Source organism: Nuphar pumila, chromosome 13 (genome assembly GCF_984573655.1).
Source record: "Nuphar pumila chromosome 13, dmNupPumi1.hap1.1, whole genome shotgun sequence".
NCBI classification, from domain to species: domain Eukaryota; kingdom Viridiplantae; phylum Streptophyta; class Magnoliopsida; order Nymphaeales; family Nymphaeaceae; genus Nuphar; species Nuphar pumila.
In genome coordinates this window covers 102,116,354-102,135,909 of record NC_143261.1, presented here as the reverse complement: position 1 = coordinate 102,135,909, position 19,556 = coordinate 102,116,354, and the positions used below count along the sequence as shown (strand labels likewise).

Below are 19,556 nucleotides of genomic sequence, written 5' to 3'. Positions count from 1 at the left end.
CCTCCACCTCACTAACACCTGTCAACTGCCTACTAACTGTAGTGTCAAACCGGATCACCTTATGGGTTGGACTCAGACCCGAAATGTCCAACATTCTCCAACTGACCCATTGACACTAAAAGTGTACTAAATCGAGGTTTATACCGTTATCTCGATTTAATTCTTCATGTGGGTTCGCATGCTATCCTGTATCACAAAAATAAATCATATGAGCCATGGAGATGAACACCTCTTTATGAAATGTCATATTTTCATGTACTGTAGTACAATTCATTTTAAGTATTTTTAAAATCAATTGGAATTAGAGTTTGTGAAATTTCTTTTAATGAAATATTGTTTATTGGCTCTTGTGTATGCTAGAATGACCCTTTGTGTACGTGTTCATTCAAAGTATATATATTTATTTGAGAATTTTAATACCTTTATGATTATTGGTGACTTCATGCACGTGTCAAAGCATGTTCTTTGAATTCTATGTAGTGCTTTCATTGAGATGTGCTCCTTAAGAATTTTAAATTCTTGTATGTTTTACATCTTGAGTCATCATGACTTTAAAGTTCATTAGTAATGCCATGGATGTTTTGTATGCTCTCATGAGATTGATCTATCGTCTACATATTTGTGTCGTGTACATATGTCTATGCATGTTTTTATGTGCCATTAATGATTGTGCGGCACAAATGTTTTTCTTTAAGATATTGAATATCTAATTGTGCACAATTATTTTAAAAGACACCTTTGATTGGTTATGCTTGTGTATGATTTTGGATTTTTATATATGGCTTGTGTTCATTCCTCCTTGTCATTAGTGTAATTTTGGATTAATGAGTTGAAAATGCTTCTTGCATATTATCATCAATAAAATATTATTTTGTCTATGTTATTGTGAGTATTCTTGTTGTACCCCTTTGTGGGCTTTGTGAGTGTGTTCCTTAGAGAACACTTGTGTGTTGTTCACTTGCATACTTTCTATTTATAAAATATTATTTTTTTATCCTCTTTGGTGTATGCCCTTAGTGAATTTTATGTACTCTTAGTGGCCTTTGTGATCATCTCTTAGTGGATAGTTTCATGAAATAAAATGGGGATCTTCGAAACACGAGCTTAGATTAACAAGGGCAAGTGTCAAAAATGACACTAAAGCATAACCCTTAAAAAGGGTACAACTGGAAACAAAATAAAAATAAAAATGTATTCTTTATTGATATGAAAAACCAATTGCTTAAGAAGCATTGGAGTAAAATACAAGAGGGGCTGCACCCCTTTATATACTGGAAGAGGACTCAATAGAGCTGTTGGGCACAGTCCAACAGCTCTATTAAGAGCTGTTGGACTGTGTCAGTCCAACAGCTCTATTGCAAGTCAAGTCTGGACAGGACTTGACTAGCAACAGTCATTCTAGTTCAAACTGAACTAGATGACATAAAGACAAAAAATAAAAATAAAGGAAAAAAATTACAGAAAAGAAAGAAATGAAAAATGTATTTATATATATATATAATATAATATTATTATATATACATATATGTACAGTTTTACATTTTAACACTCCCCCTCAAACTTACGGTACAATGAGCGAAAGTTTGTCTAAGAGAAAGTGAAATCGGGGAGCAACGAGAGGCTTTGTAAAGAAGTCTGCTAACTGATATTCTGAAGTGACATATGGCAGATCAATTATCCCGTGTAGATATTCCTCTCTGACGTAGTGACAATCCATTTCGATGTGTTTGGTGCGTTCGTGGAATGTTCTGTTACTGGCAATGTAGATCGCACTTTTGTTGTCACAACACATTTGTGAAGCCTTTGTTGCTTCAGCTCCCATGTCAGCAAGCAGTCGTCAGAGCCAAACTACTTCCATGGTCGTGGTTGCCATGGCTCTGTATTCAGCTTCGGTGGATGAGAGAGATACCTTCTGCTGCTTTTTACACCTCCACGAGATTAATGATTCCCCTAAAAAAACACAAAAGCTAGTGGTTGAGTGTCTGTTATTGGGATCACCTCCCCAATCAGCATCAGTATATGCAATTAAATCAAGAGAAGAGGAGGAAGATAAGAAAAGTCCTCGTGAAAGAGAGGACTTGATGTATCTGATAATACGCATGACTGCTCCCATATGAACAGAAGTAGGAGCATGTTGAAATTGACTTGCTGTATGAACAACATGTGCTATATCTGGTCTGGTAATGGATAGATAGGAAAGTGCCCCGACAAGCTGTCTGTAAGGAGTAGAGTCTGCAAGAAGTTCTCCATCATCAATCTTCATTTTAACATTAACAACTTCTGGAGTGTCAACTTTCTTATCATCAGTAATACCAGACCTGAAAACAATATCAAAAGCAAATTTAGTCTGACATAATAAATATCCTCTAGGAGAATAAGCAACTTCAATGCCTAAAAAATATCTCAACAAGCCCAAATCAGTCATTTCAAAATGAGATTTAAGAAGTGTTTTGATTGTTTCAACTCCCTGTTTATCGCTTCCGGTGATGATCATATCATCCACATAGAGAAGAAGCACAATGATCCCTGCATCAGAATCCTTAATAAACAAAGCAGTGTCAGTTAAACAGAATTGAAAACCAATATCAATCATAACACGACTAAACCTATCATACCAAGCTTTTGGTGCTTGTTTAAGTCCATAAAGAGCTTTTTCTAAGCGAAGGACTTTACCCTTAGGAATACTTAGACCAGGAGAGAGTTCCATATATACTTCTTCAACTAGCTTTCCATTTAAAAAAGCATTTTTGACATCCATTTGAAAAATAGACCATTTTTTGATAGAAGCTAAGGCAATTAAGGTTCGGACAGTAGTCATACGAGCCACCGGAGCAAAGGTTTCTTCATAATCAATCTCATATTCTTGGGCATAACCTTTGGCTACTAAACGGGCTTTATATCTTTCAAGAATACCATCACTCTTGGTTTTAATTTTATAAACCCATCAACATCCTATAGTTTTCTTCCCTGGAGGAAGATCTTGAATATTCCATGTAGAAGCTGTTTCAAGTGCATCTAATTCAGCTTTCATTGCTTCTATCCATTTGATATCACTTTTTGCTTGAAAATATGTGGATGGTTCTTCATATGAGTGAATTAATGCAATAACTGCCCTATATGTGGGTGAGAAAGACTCGTATGATACAAACTTTCCTGGAGGCCTCGAGATTCGGGATGATTGTCTAGTTGGAATGTTAGAATATTTCTCAAGTGCACATGGAGGATTAGACTCTTGTCGCCTGAAATATTGAATACTAGTATCTCTATGAACTTCTTCATTTTCAACATTAAGATCAATAATTCTTTGATCATCATCAAAGTTACAGTCAAGTTCATATTCATCAGATGTTGATGTTAGATCTAGCAAAAAGGAGTACTCAGTGACGTCTTTTAATTTTCTAAAATCAAAGAAGCTCTCCTTTTCAAGAAAGGAAACATTTCTAGACACATATAGTTTATTATTTTTGAAGTCAAAACATCTATAACCTTTCTGGTTTTCAGCATATCCTAAAAAGGCACAGGGAAACGCACGAGGGGAAAGTTTTAAATATGAAACATTTGCACCCAAATATTCTTAGTCTAGAGTAGTATGGAGAAATGTTCATAAGTTTTTCAATGGGAGTGATATTTTGTAACGAAGAAGATGGCATCCTATTAATGAGATAGGTGGCAGTTAAGGCAGCTTCTGCCCAAAAGTCTTTCGGGACTTGATTTGCTATTAATAAAGTCCTAGTGGTTTCTATAATATGGCGATGTTTTCGTTCTGCCAGTCCATTTTGTTGAGGTGTATAAGGACAAGATCTTTGATGTGTGATGCCATGCAATTTAAGATAATTTTGAAAATCTGTGGATAAAAACTCTCCCCCTGACTCTGTGCGAAAAATAGTAATATCATTTTGAAACTTGTTTTTAACCATATTATGAAAAGTTTGAAAGTATGAAAATACTTCAGACTTATGTTTGAGAAAGTACATCCACGTATGTCGGGAGAAATCATCGACAAAAATAACATAGTAAACAAATCCTCCTTTAGAAATTACTGGTGCAGGACCCCAAACATCCGAGTGTATTAATTCAAGTGGTCTTGAAGAGAAAAAGGTTCTATTTTGAAATGGTAATCTTTTCATTTTGCCGAGAATACAATCTTTACAATCAAATGATTCAGAGTTACAAAATTTCCCTAGATTTGAAAAATGTTGGATTTTGGCTATATGTGGGTGACCAAGTCTCTTATGCCACAATTCCAACTCTATTTTTTGAATATTATAACAAAAAGCTTTCTTCGGCATTTCCAAAAAATCCATGTAATAGAGTCCTTCTCTATGGCCTTCCCCAATCAGCTTGCCTGACTGGCGATCCTGCACCCAACAACCATGAGAAGAAAAAGAAATATTACACCCATAATCAGAAATTTGAGTTTGGGAACATGTCTAATTTTTGAAATAAAAAAATTTTTTGTTTTATAAATTTTTTCAAAATTTCCTATTTCTTCTATTTCAAGAGAAGTCCCATCAGCAGTAAAGACCTTTGACACTTGTTTTATTTTTAACACATTTGGATAGACTTTGATTATTTGGGGTCATATGAAAAGATGCACCAGAGTCAAGAAGCCAAGAAATTTTACCTAGATCAGAAAAAGATGAGGCTACTGCGCCGGTTGAAGCTTCAAATGAGGAAGAGGCACCTTTGATGAGAGGCTGAAGAATCTCCATTAGTTGGGCCAGGGAAACTGGTGCATCCTGATCTTTAGGCTCCGATCCAGCAATTGCAGCTCTTTTTTCTCTCAGCTCCTTAAGTTTGGGACATTGTGGCCTGTAGTGTCCCGGTTCATGACAGTGATGACAAATAACTTTCTTCTTATCATAGTCACCATTTTGTCGGTTAAAGTGAGGAGGCCTATATGATCGAACATGATTCCCTGGTCTAGACACGGCTAAAACGGAATCATCTTCAATTTTTAAAGAACCTTTCCGGAGACGATTTTCTTCCATTGTTAACTCTTCAATAGTTTCAACAATAGAAGGAATTTTTCCCCGGTGAAGTAGGGCCGATTTAGTGGTTTCAAATTCCGGCCTTAATCCAGTGATAAACTGGTAAAAATGTTCAGCATCGAGTTGTTTCTGACGAAGCTCGATGTCTTCGGCACAATGCCACTTTGGTTCTAAAAGGGAAAGTTCTTCCCAAAGTTCGGACAACCCATTATAATATTCACGAATAGTTTTGTCTCCTTGTGTCATCATTCGAACTTTTTCTTGGAGGTTGCACACGTGTGCAATATCTTTAAGGGAATACATATTCTTAAGGTATTCCCATGCCTTATCGGCATGATCAAATTTGGCAAGACATGAGCATTTTTTAATGTCAACGCTATTGATAAGCCATGACATTATCTTCGCATGAGATATTCTCCATTCTTTCCATTTCTTCTCGTATGAGGTAATAGCCTTGATTTTCTCTTCTTCCGATAGAGGGACCTCTTTATCTCCCTCCTTTTTAGTAAGAGATAGCTTAGGTTCTGAATCAGAACCATCCACAATCCCCCATAAGCTTTTTCCTCATCTATGGTGCTTCATGATTGAAGCCCATGTTACATAGTTCGTATCGCTTAGTTTCATAGGCATGATGGTGACTTTATCATTGTCATTCATCGATTACAAGGAGAGAAAGAATAGGGATAGAAGAGAAACAAGAAGGAAAATGAAAAAGAAAGAAAAAAAAAACAATACAACAAGATGTGAAATCTTCTCCAATGAAGTGATAAAACACTTCTCTTCAAGTGGTGAACACTTTTGCAAACTGGCACGGAAACCGAGGCAGCTTTTCCTCAAGATTTAGTACTTCCGCTGCTCTGATACCATGAAATAAAATGGGGATCTTCGAAACACGAGCTTAGATTAACAAGGGCAAGTGTCAAAAATGACACTAAAGCATAACCCTTAAAAAGGGTACAACTGGAAACAAAATAAAAATAAAAATGTATTCTTTATTGATATGAAAAACCAATTGCTTAAGAAGCATTGGAGTAAAATACAAGAGGGGCTGCACCCCTTTATATACACAGCTGGAAGAGGACTCAATAGAGTTGTTGGGCACAGTCCAACAGCTTTATTTAGAGCTGTTGGAATGTGTCAGTCCAACAGCTCTATTGCTAGTCAAGTCTGGACAGGACTTGACTAGCAACAGTCATTCTAGTTCAAACTGAACTAGATGACATAAAGACAAAAAATAAAAATAAAGGAAAAATATTACAGAAAAGAAAGAAATGAAAAATGTATTTATATATATATATAATAATATAATATTATTATATATACATATATGTACAGTTTTACATTTTAACAAGTTATGTCATGTATCATATGTTACCTCTCATATATATCTTGCATTGGATTAATCTCATTATATCTTGCATTGGATTAATTTATCACTTGCATATATGCTTAAATGTGTTCATATGCATATCTTATATGATTCTTCGTAGATTTTGTATAGGATATGTGGCTTTAAAGTTATTAGATTATTACATCTACATGAATTTTGATTTGTGAGTGTCTATGATTAGTTGTACTTGCGTATGCTCTTAGTTTTCTATATGGTTTTTTGAGAATCTCTATATATGTTTTAGCCTCTTTAATGTTATATGTCATTGTTGTCTCATAATAGACTCGTAATCTAGATTGAGCTATCTCTCCATATAGCTTGCTTATATTGACCATACTCATTCTTCACTCTTATTGATGTAATTTTGATTGTCTTCGCTTACACAAGGTTTATGAAAAATTATCAATTGACATTTGTCTTGGGTCTGACTGACAGTTTATTGGCCTCTGGATCCATGAGTTGATTTACTCTATTGCTTTTGTGGAGCCAAAGATGTTTTGTTGGAGTGAGTTGTGTGCATCTCGCTTTTGTCGGTTTAGATTGTTGGCTTATAGTTCGGCTCTAACCGACGGTTGTTTGATATTTGATTTTGTGAGTGTGTTGTATCACTCATTTGTTTATTTGACCATTGTTATATTGTTGATGCTTGTATTTATGCTTATTTGTGATGGCTATATTATTTGTTGCAACTATGATCGTTTACTATATATTATTAGAAGTTTGTAAAAATTCATTGTTCCTATCTTGATTTCAAATCTTGTTTTATTGATGTCATTGGTTTGTTTTTATTACAAGTTCTCATTACCTCACTTGTTTCTCCACTCATTTGAGTGGCATTTTTTGTTGGATAAGAGATTTTTATTTATTAGTTTTACAACCATGGTTGTGGTGAGTTATGTGCACCCATTGTAGTTGATGTTATTTGCAGTTTTACAATCATTTCTGAGGTAAGGGATGTGTACCTCTTGTGTTTGTATTGTCCAATAGTCAGTATTGTTGGTGCATGGTCACTTGTATGGTTATTTCTAACATTTGTGTTTGATCTCTTGTTTTATGCACTGATACACTTAAATTTTGAGGTTTTGAGTTGGAGGCCTAATGAGGTGATTACCTGTAGTGACCAAACTATTGTTGGGATTTGCAAATATCATTTCTCCTTTTATAATATTAAACTTTGTTATACATGGGATTTTTTAAAATTTCTTCATCCTTTTTCTAAGCTAATTATTGTGAGGTAATATATATATATATATATATATATATATATATATATATATATATATATATTCTCTCTTGTGAGTTTGTTTCTTGTGTATGAGTGTTTGGCCCATAAGTGGCCTTTAGATATTACTCTCTTATTGCCCTTGTAGGCATTTTCATTGTTCTTCTATTTAAATCATTACGTGGTCCAGTAGCATGCTTATACATCATAATATGTCTTGGTTGCATAAGTTGATATATTTTGAATGTATTTATTGATATTGTTACTATCATTGAAATTTAAATTGTTATGATCAGTCTGAGCCTTTGCATCTCTTTGAGACATTAAAGTATCGCCTTTGTATTTATGTTGTTTGGTATAGTTGTTGATCCATGTTTGCCATTGCAAAATATCATTTCTCTTTATTTGTTATATGTGGGATTTTGAATTTCCTCATTGTTTTCGTTGCACATTTGTATGAAAAATGCTACCTTTTTTAAAAAACTTTTTTCATGAATGTTTTATTTTCATTTTGTGTGGATTTAACTCCTTGGTGAGTTGTCTTGTTTAATTGTTCTCTTTTTATCCTGTTTGTAATATTTAAAAGTTCATATTTATGTGTTAAATATGACAAAATGTTAAATATATATGTTTTTTATTTTTTCAAAATTTTGTGCTTAAAATTATTATTAAAAACCTTTTGTCCTAGCACTCATCTTTTTGGATATATATATATATATATATATATATATATATATATATATATATATATATATATATATATATATATGTATGAAGGAGTAGTAACCAATGTCCGCACTTGTGGAGGGGTGTCAACCAATTTTCCGATAACGGTTGGGTTACATCAAGGATCTGCTTTAAGCCCTTTCCTATTTGCGATAGTGATGGATGAGCTTACGAGATCAATTCAAGAAAATGTACCGTGGTGTATGTTGTTTGCTGATGATATTGTTTTGATTGATGAGTCTAGAGCTGGGGTTAATGCTAAGTTAGAATTATGGAGACAGACATTGGAAGCTAGAGGTTTTAAGTTGAGTAAGAGTAAGACTGAATATATGGAATGTCGGTTTAGTAAGCAACGAAGTAGTGATGGGAGTGTAGTGAAGCTTGGTGAGCAAGATATACCGGTGAATGATTATTTCAAATATTTGGGATCCATCATTCAAAAGTATGGAGAAATTGATGGAGATGTAAATCATAGGATAAAGGTTGGGTGGATGAAATGGAAAAGTGCTACTGGAGTGTTGTGCGATCGTAGAATGCCATTGCGGTTGAAGGAAAAGTTTTATAGGACGACTATTAGACCCGCTTTACTATATGGTACGGAATGTTGGGCTGCCAAGAGACATCATATTCAAAAAATGAGTGTAGCTGAGATGCGGATGCTTAGATGGATGTGTGGAAATACAATAAAAGATAAGATTCGGAACGAAGAGATACGTAAGAAGGTAGGTGTTGCACCCATTGAAAATAAGATGCGAGAGAATCGTTTACGGTGGTTTGGACATATTCGGCGAAGGCCTAATGATGCTCCAGTTAGAAGGTTGGAGAAATGGGAAAATATATTAGTTAAAAGAGGTCGGGGTAGGCCTAGGAAGACTTGGATGGAGATGATAGGAAAGGATATGAATGCTTTGAACCTCACCGAGGACATGGCGTTGGATAGAAATGATTGGAGGAAAAGGATTCATGTGGAAGACCCAAAATGAATTTCTTTTTTGGTTCATATCGCTGACCCCAATTGTTTTGGGATGAAGGCGTAGTTGTTGTTGTATATATATATATATATATATATATATATATATATATATATATATATATATATAACACGGACTTGGCTCCAAGGTCGACGCACCTGCGCCGACACGGGTGCGGCTCAGACTCGGTCAACCCGACCCTGGGTGTGGTCAACGCACCTAGGGTCATTTTGGTTGGCTACAAAATTTTAAAAAAAAATCTTGGGGGGGTGGGGGGCTGCCCCCCTATAACCCCCCCGCCAGGGACGGACCCCCGCCCGCTGACCGCATAGCGGGACCCGCGTCGGGGGAACACCCCCCCCCCCCCCTTAAGGAAAAAAAACCCTGAATCAGGCTTCACAACTATCACTTGTCCCCTAATGGGCACAACTTTGACTGAGTCTTTATATATATATATATATATATATATATATGTATTGTACTTTTTGTGTGTTTGGCCATCCTCTCTTTATAATATATAACTAATATAGTTAATTTTGAAATTTTCTTCTATGTTTTATTATATATACATGTGTGTATAGTTAGGATGTTTTGTTAGCTATATTTACACATTGTATAATAGAGCATATGATTGAAGATCAAGAGCACCCTTTAAGGAAGCAGCAAATGGGAGAGCTTGATGAAGTCAATGAAGACATTTTTTGTAATGGATTCTTTCTTTTGTAATTGCAAACTCGTTGTATGTCACCGTAAGTCTAAGGGGGTGGTGTTAAGATTACTCTATCATTTTGTATATACTTTTGTGTATATATATAATATATTATATATATGTATTTATATTTATATATAATAAATATTAATTGTAAAGTCAACTAACTAAAGTTGACTTTACACTAGTTGTTGGGAACTAAGCCCAACTGCTAGTCTTTCTAGAAGTTGGACTAGGCCCAACAGCTAGTCAATCTAGCCATTGGACCTAGTCCATTGGCTAGACAGGACTTACTCTCTCCTCTACTCTATCTCTTCCTCGCTTTTCTCTCTATATATATGGGGTGTGTGTGCTTATTTTGGGTGTGAGACTGATGAGTAATTTTTAGGTTTTTGAGTGTATTTTATAGTGAGGTCTTTATGTATTTTTTTTTTGTATTTTTAATGTTCATTATTAATGAAATCATTCACAATGTTTGTATTGTAATTATTTTAATGTGTCTTGTTTGTGTCCAAATGTTTTTCGGTTTGGCATTTGGATTTCGGTTTGGAGTATCTTGGTTTATGTGCCTATTCATGAGAGCGAAGTTGGGAGGAGAGATGGTGTTATAAATGAGTAGATTTCAAAAACATGCTAATGAGGATGTTGTTGCCAAATCCACTGATTTCATCATTGCTCCCAAAAAAAACTCCCAAACAGAGTCCAAGTGAAGTCGTGGTAAACTTTGAACTGAAAAAGAAGCATTAAGTGTTGATTTTTGAAGTTTATTGCGGAAACAGGAGGCATTTGGATTTCGGTTTGGAGTATCTTGGTTTCTGAGCCATTTCGCGAGAGCGGTATTGGGAGGGGAGATGGTGTTATAAATGAGTAGATTTCAGAAACATGCTAATGAGGATGTCGCCAAATCCATTGATTTCATCACCCTGCTGTCATCACTGCTCCCAACAACTCCCAAACAGAGCCCAAGTGAAGTCCTGGCAAACTTTGAACAGACAAAGAAGCATTACTTGTTGATTTTTTAAGATTATTATGACAAACAGGAGGCACAACTTCATCAGGCCATTCACATAGTCAGCCAGTTCCCTACTGTTTGATTTTTCTTTACTTTTGTTGAGGACAAGGAGGTTAAAAAGTGCTCTTATATAGTATCAAGCAGTTGAATGTTGGGGCGGTTTCAGAAGGGTAGAACAGTCCAATTACATGGTGAGAAAACAAACAAATATATCTTGCCATAGTTTCCATTTGCATTGCCCACAAGAGCTCCGCTCATCTGGTAAGGATGACTTGTGAATGTCACCAAGTTGATAGGACGTCACAAGATCGAAACCCACAGGTGGCGTCCCTTGCCGTAAGACCAAAGCTGAGTGTACTCACCAGTGGGCAGGGGGGACCTCAAGGGTTTTACCAACTGGAGGCCAGCCAATGTGCGGTTGGTGATGGGGGGTTTTCCTTGGATTATCCAAAAAAAAAAGTCCATTTGCATTAAGCACTTATAATTCATACTACATTTATATGTGATTTATTATTTTTTTTCGAAGATATGGTGGAATAGATTTGGCATAGTTGCTCCTAAATTGACCCAATTTACTAGATGTATTTTCCACCAACAATACAGGCCAAGTGGCACATGTCATGGGTCACAAGCCACACATATCTTACATTTAACACTTTGGTGCAGTCCTGTCTTGAAAGATATTAGCATGATAGCATGCCTTCTAAAGGAGAACCATATGCCATTTTCAAGAGAATTGCAAGCTGAAATGGCAACAATACAAGATGTCAACATCAAAAGAATGTTTCTAGCTTCATGAGTTAGAAGCCATGTCTCTGGCCCTAACATGCAATGCTTTGGTGCAGTGTTGTGACCTAGAAACCTATTAGCAAGCATTATGAAGGAAAATCATGCTGTTTTTTCTTGAGAACTGCAGGCTAGAATTTTAACTCTTATTCTTATCTCCAATAAGATCAGGTATGTAACATCATTTGCTGATACTCAATTTTACTGCAGCAATTCAAAGTAAAAGCAGGAGCACTGCGAAAGAAAATCAATCATTATGATGAAGAAAGAAACTTGTTTCCACCAAATCAAGGCTGTGAATGTCAAGCTACATAAAATTGATCCAACAGGCAAAGTTATTTCAAGAAACATACCTCAGGGCTGTCCATGCAATCAAGCTTATGTCCATCAGGTAGGCTTCCAGAGACATTGCCAACCAAGGATGTCACTTTCCAAATCGACATCCAATAGTGTGTCCCAGAAGTATTTCAATCCCCACGTCCATTGAAGCTGAAGAAACTTTATACAGAAACTTGAGACAATCACTCTAACTCTGTTGTGCATCCAACCAGTAGCCCAAAGTTCTCCCATACCTGCATCTACTAATGGATATCCAGTTTGACCCTGAGATCGCCACGGAAAATGTCTCAAGTTTCCTAACAGTGACTTCGGATAAGTAAAGGGAAAGTTAAAACATATGTAACGTGAATACTCTCTCAGACCAAGTGATCTGAAGAAGAAGTTAACACTCCTCTGCAGCAGAATTTCCTTCCTTTGCCCACAATATCTGCTTCATCTTTACACACTGGTAGATCTTTCTTATGCTCAATTCTCCAAAATGTATATATGGTGACAAAAGTGAGGCTGTAACACCCTCAACTTTTTGCCTGGTCCTTGAATAATCTATCAAACGTTCAGAAATAAATTCATCTAGTGCCTTGTCTCCATTGCTCCAACCAGGAGACCAACCTCTACTCGGCAATGCATTGCTAGATTTTTCAGATTCATCTTCCAGACCTAATTCCTCAATTGTATGGCTTTCAACGGTTCCTGCCAAATGTCAGATGATTTAAAAGTTATTCACAAAGTTTTAACGACGAGTAAAATTAATAAGTTTATACAATTGGAAAAGGCTAGAAGTTGTAAAGATTATGCCAACTCAAACTGCCTGCAAACAAGTAAACTACTTGATTTGAGAAGTTTTTGTCAAAACACCAAACCTAAATATTAATAGAACAGGAAACACAAAAGTATGGAAGAAGGAGACACGAGGACATTTGACAAATAAAAGAGCTGAAAGCCTGAAACAAACCCAAATAGTACAGAACCTATTCTTTTTTACAGGTTTAAGCAAGTCCAGCAATGGCCAGAATTTAGAGGACAAGAATCCAGTTTGATCAACAATCCTACCCAGTAACATCTGCCACAACTCCGAAGACAAGAAAGCTATCAGTCTCCTGAAATAGTGGTTATGACTTATGAGCTAAGTATATTCTGGCATGGAGGATCGGGAATACAGAAGCACAACATCAGAATGAGGTAAGCACATCATCAAGCAGTACAGAAAAACTCGGTCTATAAAGAAGCACAACGAAAAAAATAGAGGTACATTATTTCTTCTTTCACTAGGCAAGCTGGGGGATAGCCTATGCCCTTCAACTAAGACAGTACTGATAAGAAACTGACAAGATATGGAGACTGTATTTCTTCTTCCACCATGAAAGCTGAAGGATATTCCCTGACCCTTGACTAAGAGAATGGCACAGTAAGTAGAGATAATAGGTCGGTGATGGTGGATCAGAAAATGCATGTCGATGCTGATAAGAGCCCATGCATCAATGAAGAGAGAGGGAGAGAGAGAACCTGCATCTGCCACCAAGTGTCTTGGTGGAAGAAGAACCACTGGTTCACTTGACATCCCCATGCACTTGTGCCAGTAAGCATCAAATGTTGTAAACGCATGCCCAGTTTCATCATATACTTCCCAAAGTTCATATAAAAGCTGTGAACATGGATACCAAGCTTTGCAAGCTGTGAACAAGGGAAACAGAGTCCAAAACAACTAGTTGCCATGAGTAAAAAGTGTTTAATATGGATAAGGCAAGCAAACTACAACAATGTTACAAATATCAGCACCCACCTAGAATAGAATTTTGATAATCAATCAGACCACTAACCAGCAACAAAACTGCAAAATCTTGAGTGATACAGGGTAGGAAACAACACACACACACACACACACACACACACACACACACACACACACACACACACACACACACACACACACACACACACACACACACGCGCGCGCGCGCTAAAAACTTTGTGCCTTACACAAAGACAAAAAGACAAGAGTACTTACAGTGGAACATTACATGTAAACTAGACGACATGACTAGATGTGTATAACCCTATTAAGGGTACCCTTCAAATCGGAGCAAAGATATAAATCAAGGCCAACTTAGAATCAATCACTTCAAGTCTAGTTCTATCAAATGCCTTGAGAAAGATGATTGCAGATTGATATTGGGAATGCATGTGGGATCTTACACAACTTAGACGATCTATTTGCTCATAGTAGAACAATCAAACTGGATCTTTCATATAACTGAACAACAGGCATTATGGTTGCAAATTACTACATACATAAAGATTGATTGAAGGTCGACTTACAACATAACTTGATAGTACAGATTTTACCCACAATTTATGGCATATGCTATGAGCCATGACTATATTCTGCCTCATGATTTGATTTGCATTCCCATGAGACAAGGTTTCTCCAATAAAGGTACAATAAGTCACAGCAGACTCAAAAGATCAGGTCCAAGTTGCATTCACACAAACCTTGGTGTCACATCGCCCATGATTGGAGGTAAATGATTTCCTGCCTGAGATTGCTTTGAAGCACCTCAATATACTTGCATTCATATGAGATAAATGAGGGGAATGTAAGAACTTCCTAGCACATATTATACATGTGAGCCTAATAACCAGATAAGCTTTCAAGCAAGTCATTGACTCATACCTGCATAAACAAATGCTTCATCTACCTGTTTAGCCCAATGCCTCGCTCGGGCTTGCGTTCAAAGAATTCCAATCTGTCTTTAGTGGTTGAGAAAATATTCTATTTCAGATATTACAATATCCTTTGGAAACCTAGCTGCTTTGATGCAAAGTATTCATCTCAAATCAGTTGTACCTAATACTTGACTAATTTCTTCAGATGGTTATCTGATACTTGAATCATTTTTTGTTGTTTCAGATGTTCACCTATGAAGATCCCTAGTGTCATCACTATAGTAGAGAATACCAATATTGACATGATACAGGCAAATCAGCTTCTCAGCAAGCAGAATAAAAAAATTTATTTTTCTAGGAAAATAACAGAAACTTATAAAAAATAAAGAATAGAACTTTAAAAAATGAGAAATTAGTATTTTTGTAAATGTTTTATGTTTATGTGATAGTTCTCATGATTTTCTAGCAAACCTCTTTATTCTTTTGGGCAAGAGTGTAACATAATTCATCAAGAAGTCATGAAAAAAAATAAAGCCAGGTAACAAGGCATAGTCCCCAAATCAAACAAAAAGGGATGCAAGAGCTCTGAAGAAGGAAACAAGGTACATCAAATTGTCAACATTTTGAATTCCACATTAAAATTATTATGATAACAGAGTTTGAATTTATCATAATGGTATCAAATAAGTTCACAGAAAATAATGGACTTATTTTTGTGACTTAGTTATATACATCCCTTTCTCCTTAAAAAGTTAATTTGTGGTCACAAGCATTTCTTTTACATCTAAATAAAAAATCACTGCTAATTTTCTCTAACCCTTGGGTTAATTTTCATAAACGTGCCATTGTGGGTTTGTTCTAATCCAGAAATAGCTCTCTGCAACTTGTGTACCTTAGTTTCTCTCTTTGGTGCAAAACAAGAAGCTGATGACATGCACCGTGTAGGTCAGTATGTAAAAAAATGAATTCAAATGCTAGTCAATCAACCATAAGGGCGCAAGAAAAACCTAGAAAAAAGTATGCAGTGCTTGTTAGTTCATACCAAGAGTTTGTAGCTCATGGTCACCGTCCTTGCTTTGAATACAACTCTCTGATTTGGCTTGAATTTGATATTGTAAACACTTGCATCCTCATTTCTCAAGGAGCAATGCATTTGCCTAGAACACCTTATTTTCCTCCACGGCTTTGATTTCATTCATCATATCATTCTTTCATTGCAGTCACTAAAAGCTTCCATTACGGTTCTAAAAAAGGAATATCTATCATCATATTGCTACAAAGGCCTTGTCATACTGCTATAATTGTTGTCTTCATTTTGCATAAGGCAATAGGGAGACCAAGACCCTAAGAACTCCACACTAGGATAGAAACAGAGTGCTTCAATTGGGTTATCAGCTTACAGTGTAATAGGAGTATAGGGCACCCTAATCCTTCTTTCCCCTCATAAACTCATCCCTTTTGTTTTCTTTTCCATGCCTTCTGAATATCAAGGAGGCACACCATGGGGTGTTTAACTTGCCTCACCCTCCCTACTAACAACCAATAGGACTTGACCCAGATAAATAATTAAGATTGGAATATTTATAATTCTTCTGGAAGGAGGATAACCAAAGAATCCCCATCCAGTTTCGTGGCTTACTCTAATAACATTGGTTGGATGTGGCAGCTGGATCAGTAGAATCCTATCACCCTAACTGAGGGGTAACAATAAATGCAAAATGAAGGCTTAAGAGAAACTAAAAATGAAGAGAATCAGGGCAACAAACTAAGCATGCATGCTTGAGAATGTTGGGCAACATTTAATCAACAAAATAAAGAATTAATTACACTAATTGGAGCAAAAAGAACTTCCAACACGTGCATTCTCTCTCTGCCACACCATCATGTGAACGAAGTGGTAGTTGGAGTGTCACGCACATGCACACGCACACGCACACAGAGGTTTAATTTAAAAACAATTAACAGAAATCACTAAATATCCAACAAGATAGCGAGCAAGGATGAATGCAACATACCATAAAGATGATTGTACACAACTTGGTCTGCACCTATGGCACTAACGCATCTCAAGAGTGCATCAAGACTATCTTCAGCTTTAATCATAACAAGCGCAGCGCCTAGGGACTTCAGGGACTGATCCAGATGAATTAAAGATTGATTCAACCACCACCTAGAGACCCGACCGGGCAAGAACTGTCCTTCTCTTGGGTACCAGATATAAACAGGAAGAACACTTCCAACACTAGCAGCAGCCACTAAGGCAGGATTGTCCTCAATCCTGAGATCCCTCCTAAACCAAACAACAGTTTTACAACGGTCGCCCATATTCGACTATCAAACCACCAGTTTTTCAGATTCCTACAAAATGTTCATGCCAATAATATACTGCTAACAAATGTCTCACATAACCAAGAAAGTAAGGCATTAAAGAGTGCAAACTCAATGCATCTCAGGAATCCCATCAAAAGCTCTTCTGGTACATGGTACTACTCAAAAGAGAGCTTAGCAATTATCCTAGAGTTTCACAACAGATGACCTGATTCAACAATAAAAGGGAGGCCCCCTTGTCAAATCATCTCTGCTCATCAACCCTAATGCCAAGAGAAACCTAGTCCCTTCCCCTTGGGTTAAAAGATTTATCCAATGTGGTCCAAAAATCTCCCAGATCAACTCGAATGCGGGAAAAGCCCCCATAGATGCCGATGTCTACAGCTTACCTAAATCCCAAGACCCCAACAAAGTGTAAAGGATGAAAAAAAAAAGATAAGGGCAAAGAAAGCCGTAAACACCAAAGTTAACCCGATCTCTGAGTCGACTCCTTCTATCTCGATCCTTCAGCGCCATCGACAGTCGAACTCAGCATCCAAGAGGCACAGCGACAAAAGAGAGGTCAGCCCTTCTTATTTTTAAAACTCAAAAGAAGAGGCCGCCAGGCGACCCTGCTTTCATTAATTCTTCATACCGAGGGTCTGGTTTCCGGTTGCAGAGACGCCTTCCACGAAGGGAAGGTTTTCTTTTACCTGGTCGCCACTAATCCGCGAACCTTATTTGTTTGTGTTGTTTTCTTTCACATATTAAAGGGTCATATCAGGCAGACTAATAATAAAAAAAAAGATAATATAAAATTCAATGTTTTTTTGGCTACCCGCTTATCACATTTTCATTTCGGCAAACCCTTTATCTTAAGATTTTTTTTGGTCACCCATCCAGCATAGAAAACCTAACGGTTTACAACAGCAAGAGTAATCAAATCGAAGTACAATATTTTTAAAAAATAAACAAATACAATAAATAAAAGGGAAGGGAGGAGCAGAAGAAACCATTTTTTATTTTATTACCTTAGTAAAAATATATATATTTTTTGCCCGACGATCCATCTGGCTAAGGGTTTAAACTGGATGGTTTATCGCACAAAGAGGCATACAAGGTAAATAAACAAATTTTTTTTTCGATCGATCTCCATCTGAGAATCTGATCATCTCATCCTTTTCGACAAAGAAAACAATATACCAAAAACAAGAAAGGACAACAACATTACCTTGTTTTTCGTTCATCAGATGCCGGCCCTTCACTCGAGTGACTACCCATTTTCTGACACCGGCGACCACCCCAGCGAAAAACTGGTGGTTGTCTGCCTAACCCCTGCAAGATCGAACTTCAGAGAGAAAAATAAAACACAAAAATAAAAAAGGGTTAATCATCATTTTTTTCTCTTCATCGCATTTTTTTTATCCGACGACCAGACCAAATTTAGCATGCATTAGAACATCCACATTTCTTTTGGCCGACTGAGAACAAAAACGCAGGCAAAGCACCGATCGTCTGCTATCTTTTCCAACAAACACACGTAGAGCACCGACTGACTCATCCACCATTTTCTTGCTGAGAACAAGCAAAACATAGAACAACACAACCGAACACAAGCAGAGTGTCGGTCGCTTCTACTTTTTCGGCGAACACAAGCATAACCCAAACCAACTCTGCATCTCTTCTTTTTTTTTGCACAAATAAGCAAAAGAACACAAGAGAATACAAGCAAACAGAGGCAGAGAACTGGTCGAATGTCGACAACCTCTATCCCTTCTCCAACGAACAAAAAAAATCAGATCGGTGTTTTTTCGCTGACATAGACAAAACAAAAAGGGAAAACTGACGAAAGCTTCGTCGAGAAGCTTCCAGTTTTCTCGAGATCAAGGGTAATTTATACTTGGTTTCAATCAAAAACACAATTTTCCCTTGTTCCTTAATGAGAATTTTGGTCCTATCCCCAGACGCGTGAATTTATCGGTTGCCTCTGGTCTTTTCAAAAAATTTACAATCATATCTCCTACTGTTTATTTACTGATTTACCCCTACTTTTAATTTAATTATTTGTTCTGTCGAGTATTATAAAATTACTGCAGTACCCCTAATATTTGCTAAAATTTATCTCTGCATTCCTAAATTTCAACAGCAATCCCTGTTTATTCTAGAAATTCTCGAAAAGGACTTGCATTCAGAAATTTTCCAAAACAGGGTCAGTTTTTCTGTTTTTTATAGAAAACCCTTGTTTTACTTTAAAATTCAGTTTACCTGCAGATAAACCTTTCTAAAACTTTAGAAAAGGGTTTAAAAGTGCATATTACATCATTTATTTTGAAATTAAGTATTTAATTGCCATATTAGCATTGACACTTATTATTTTATAGTTTTTAATGTATTTTTTTGGCTAATGTTATTGAGATTATCTACTTATTCAATGTGAAT

At 36.4% G+C, this 19,556-nt stretch overlaps 1 protein-coding gene across 1 annotated transcript; it reads right to left on the bottom strand.

Moving 5' to 3' along the window:
* Positions 1-10,014: 10,014 nt before the first annotated feature.
* Positions 10,015-18,981, bottom strand: LOC149819526 (cryptochrome-2-like). The gene is given in 6 exon segments (XM_089985462.1): positions 10,015-12,041; positions 12,161-12,215; positions 12,217-12,534; positions 12,536-12,836; positions 13,650-13,817; positions 16,826-18,981. Coding segments are annotated over 6 exon segments (1,185 nt in total). The 5' UTR covers positions 17,136-18,981; the 3' UTR covers positions 10,015-12,008.
* Positions 18,982-19,556: the final 575 nt, after the last annotated feature.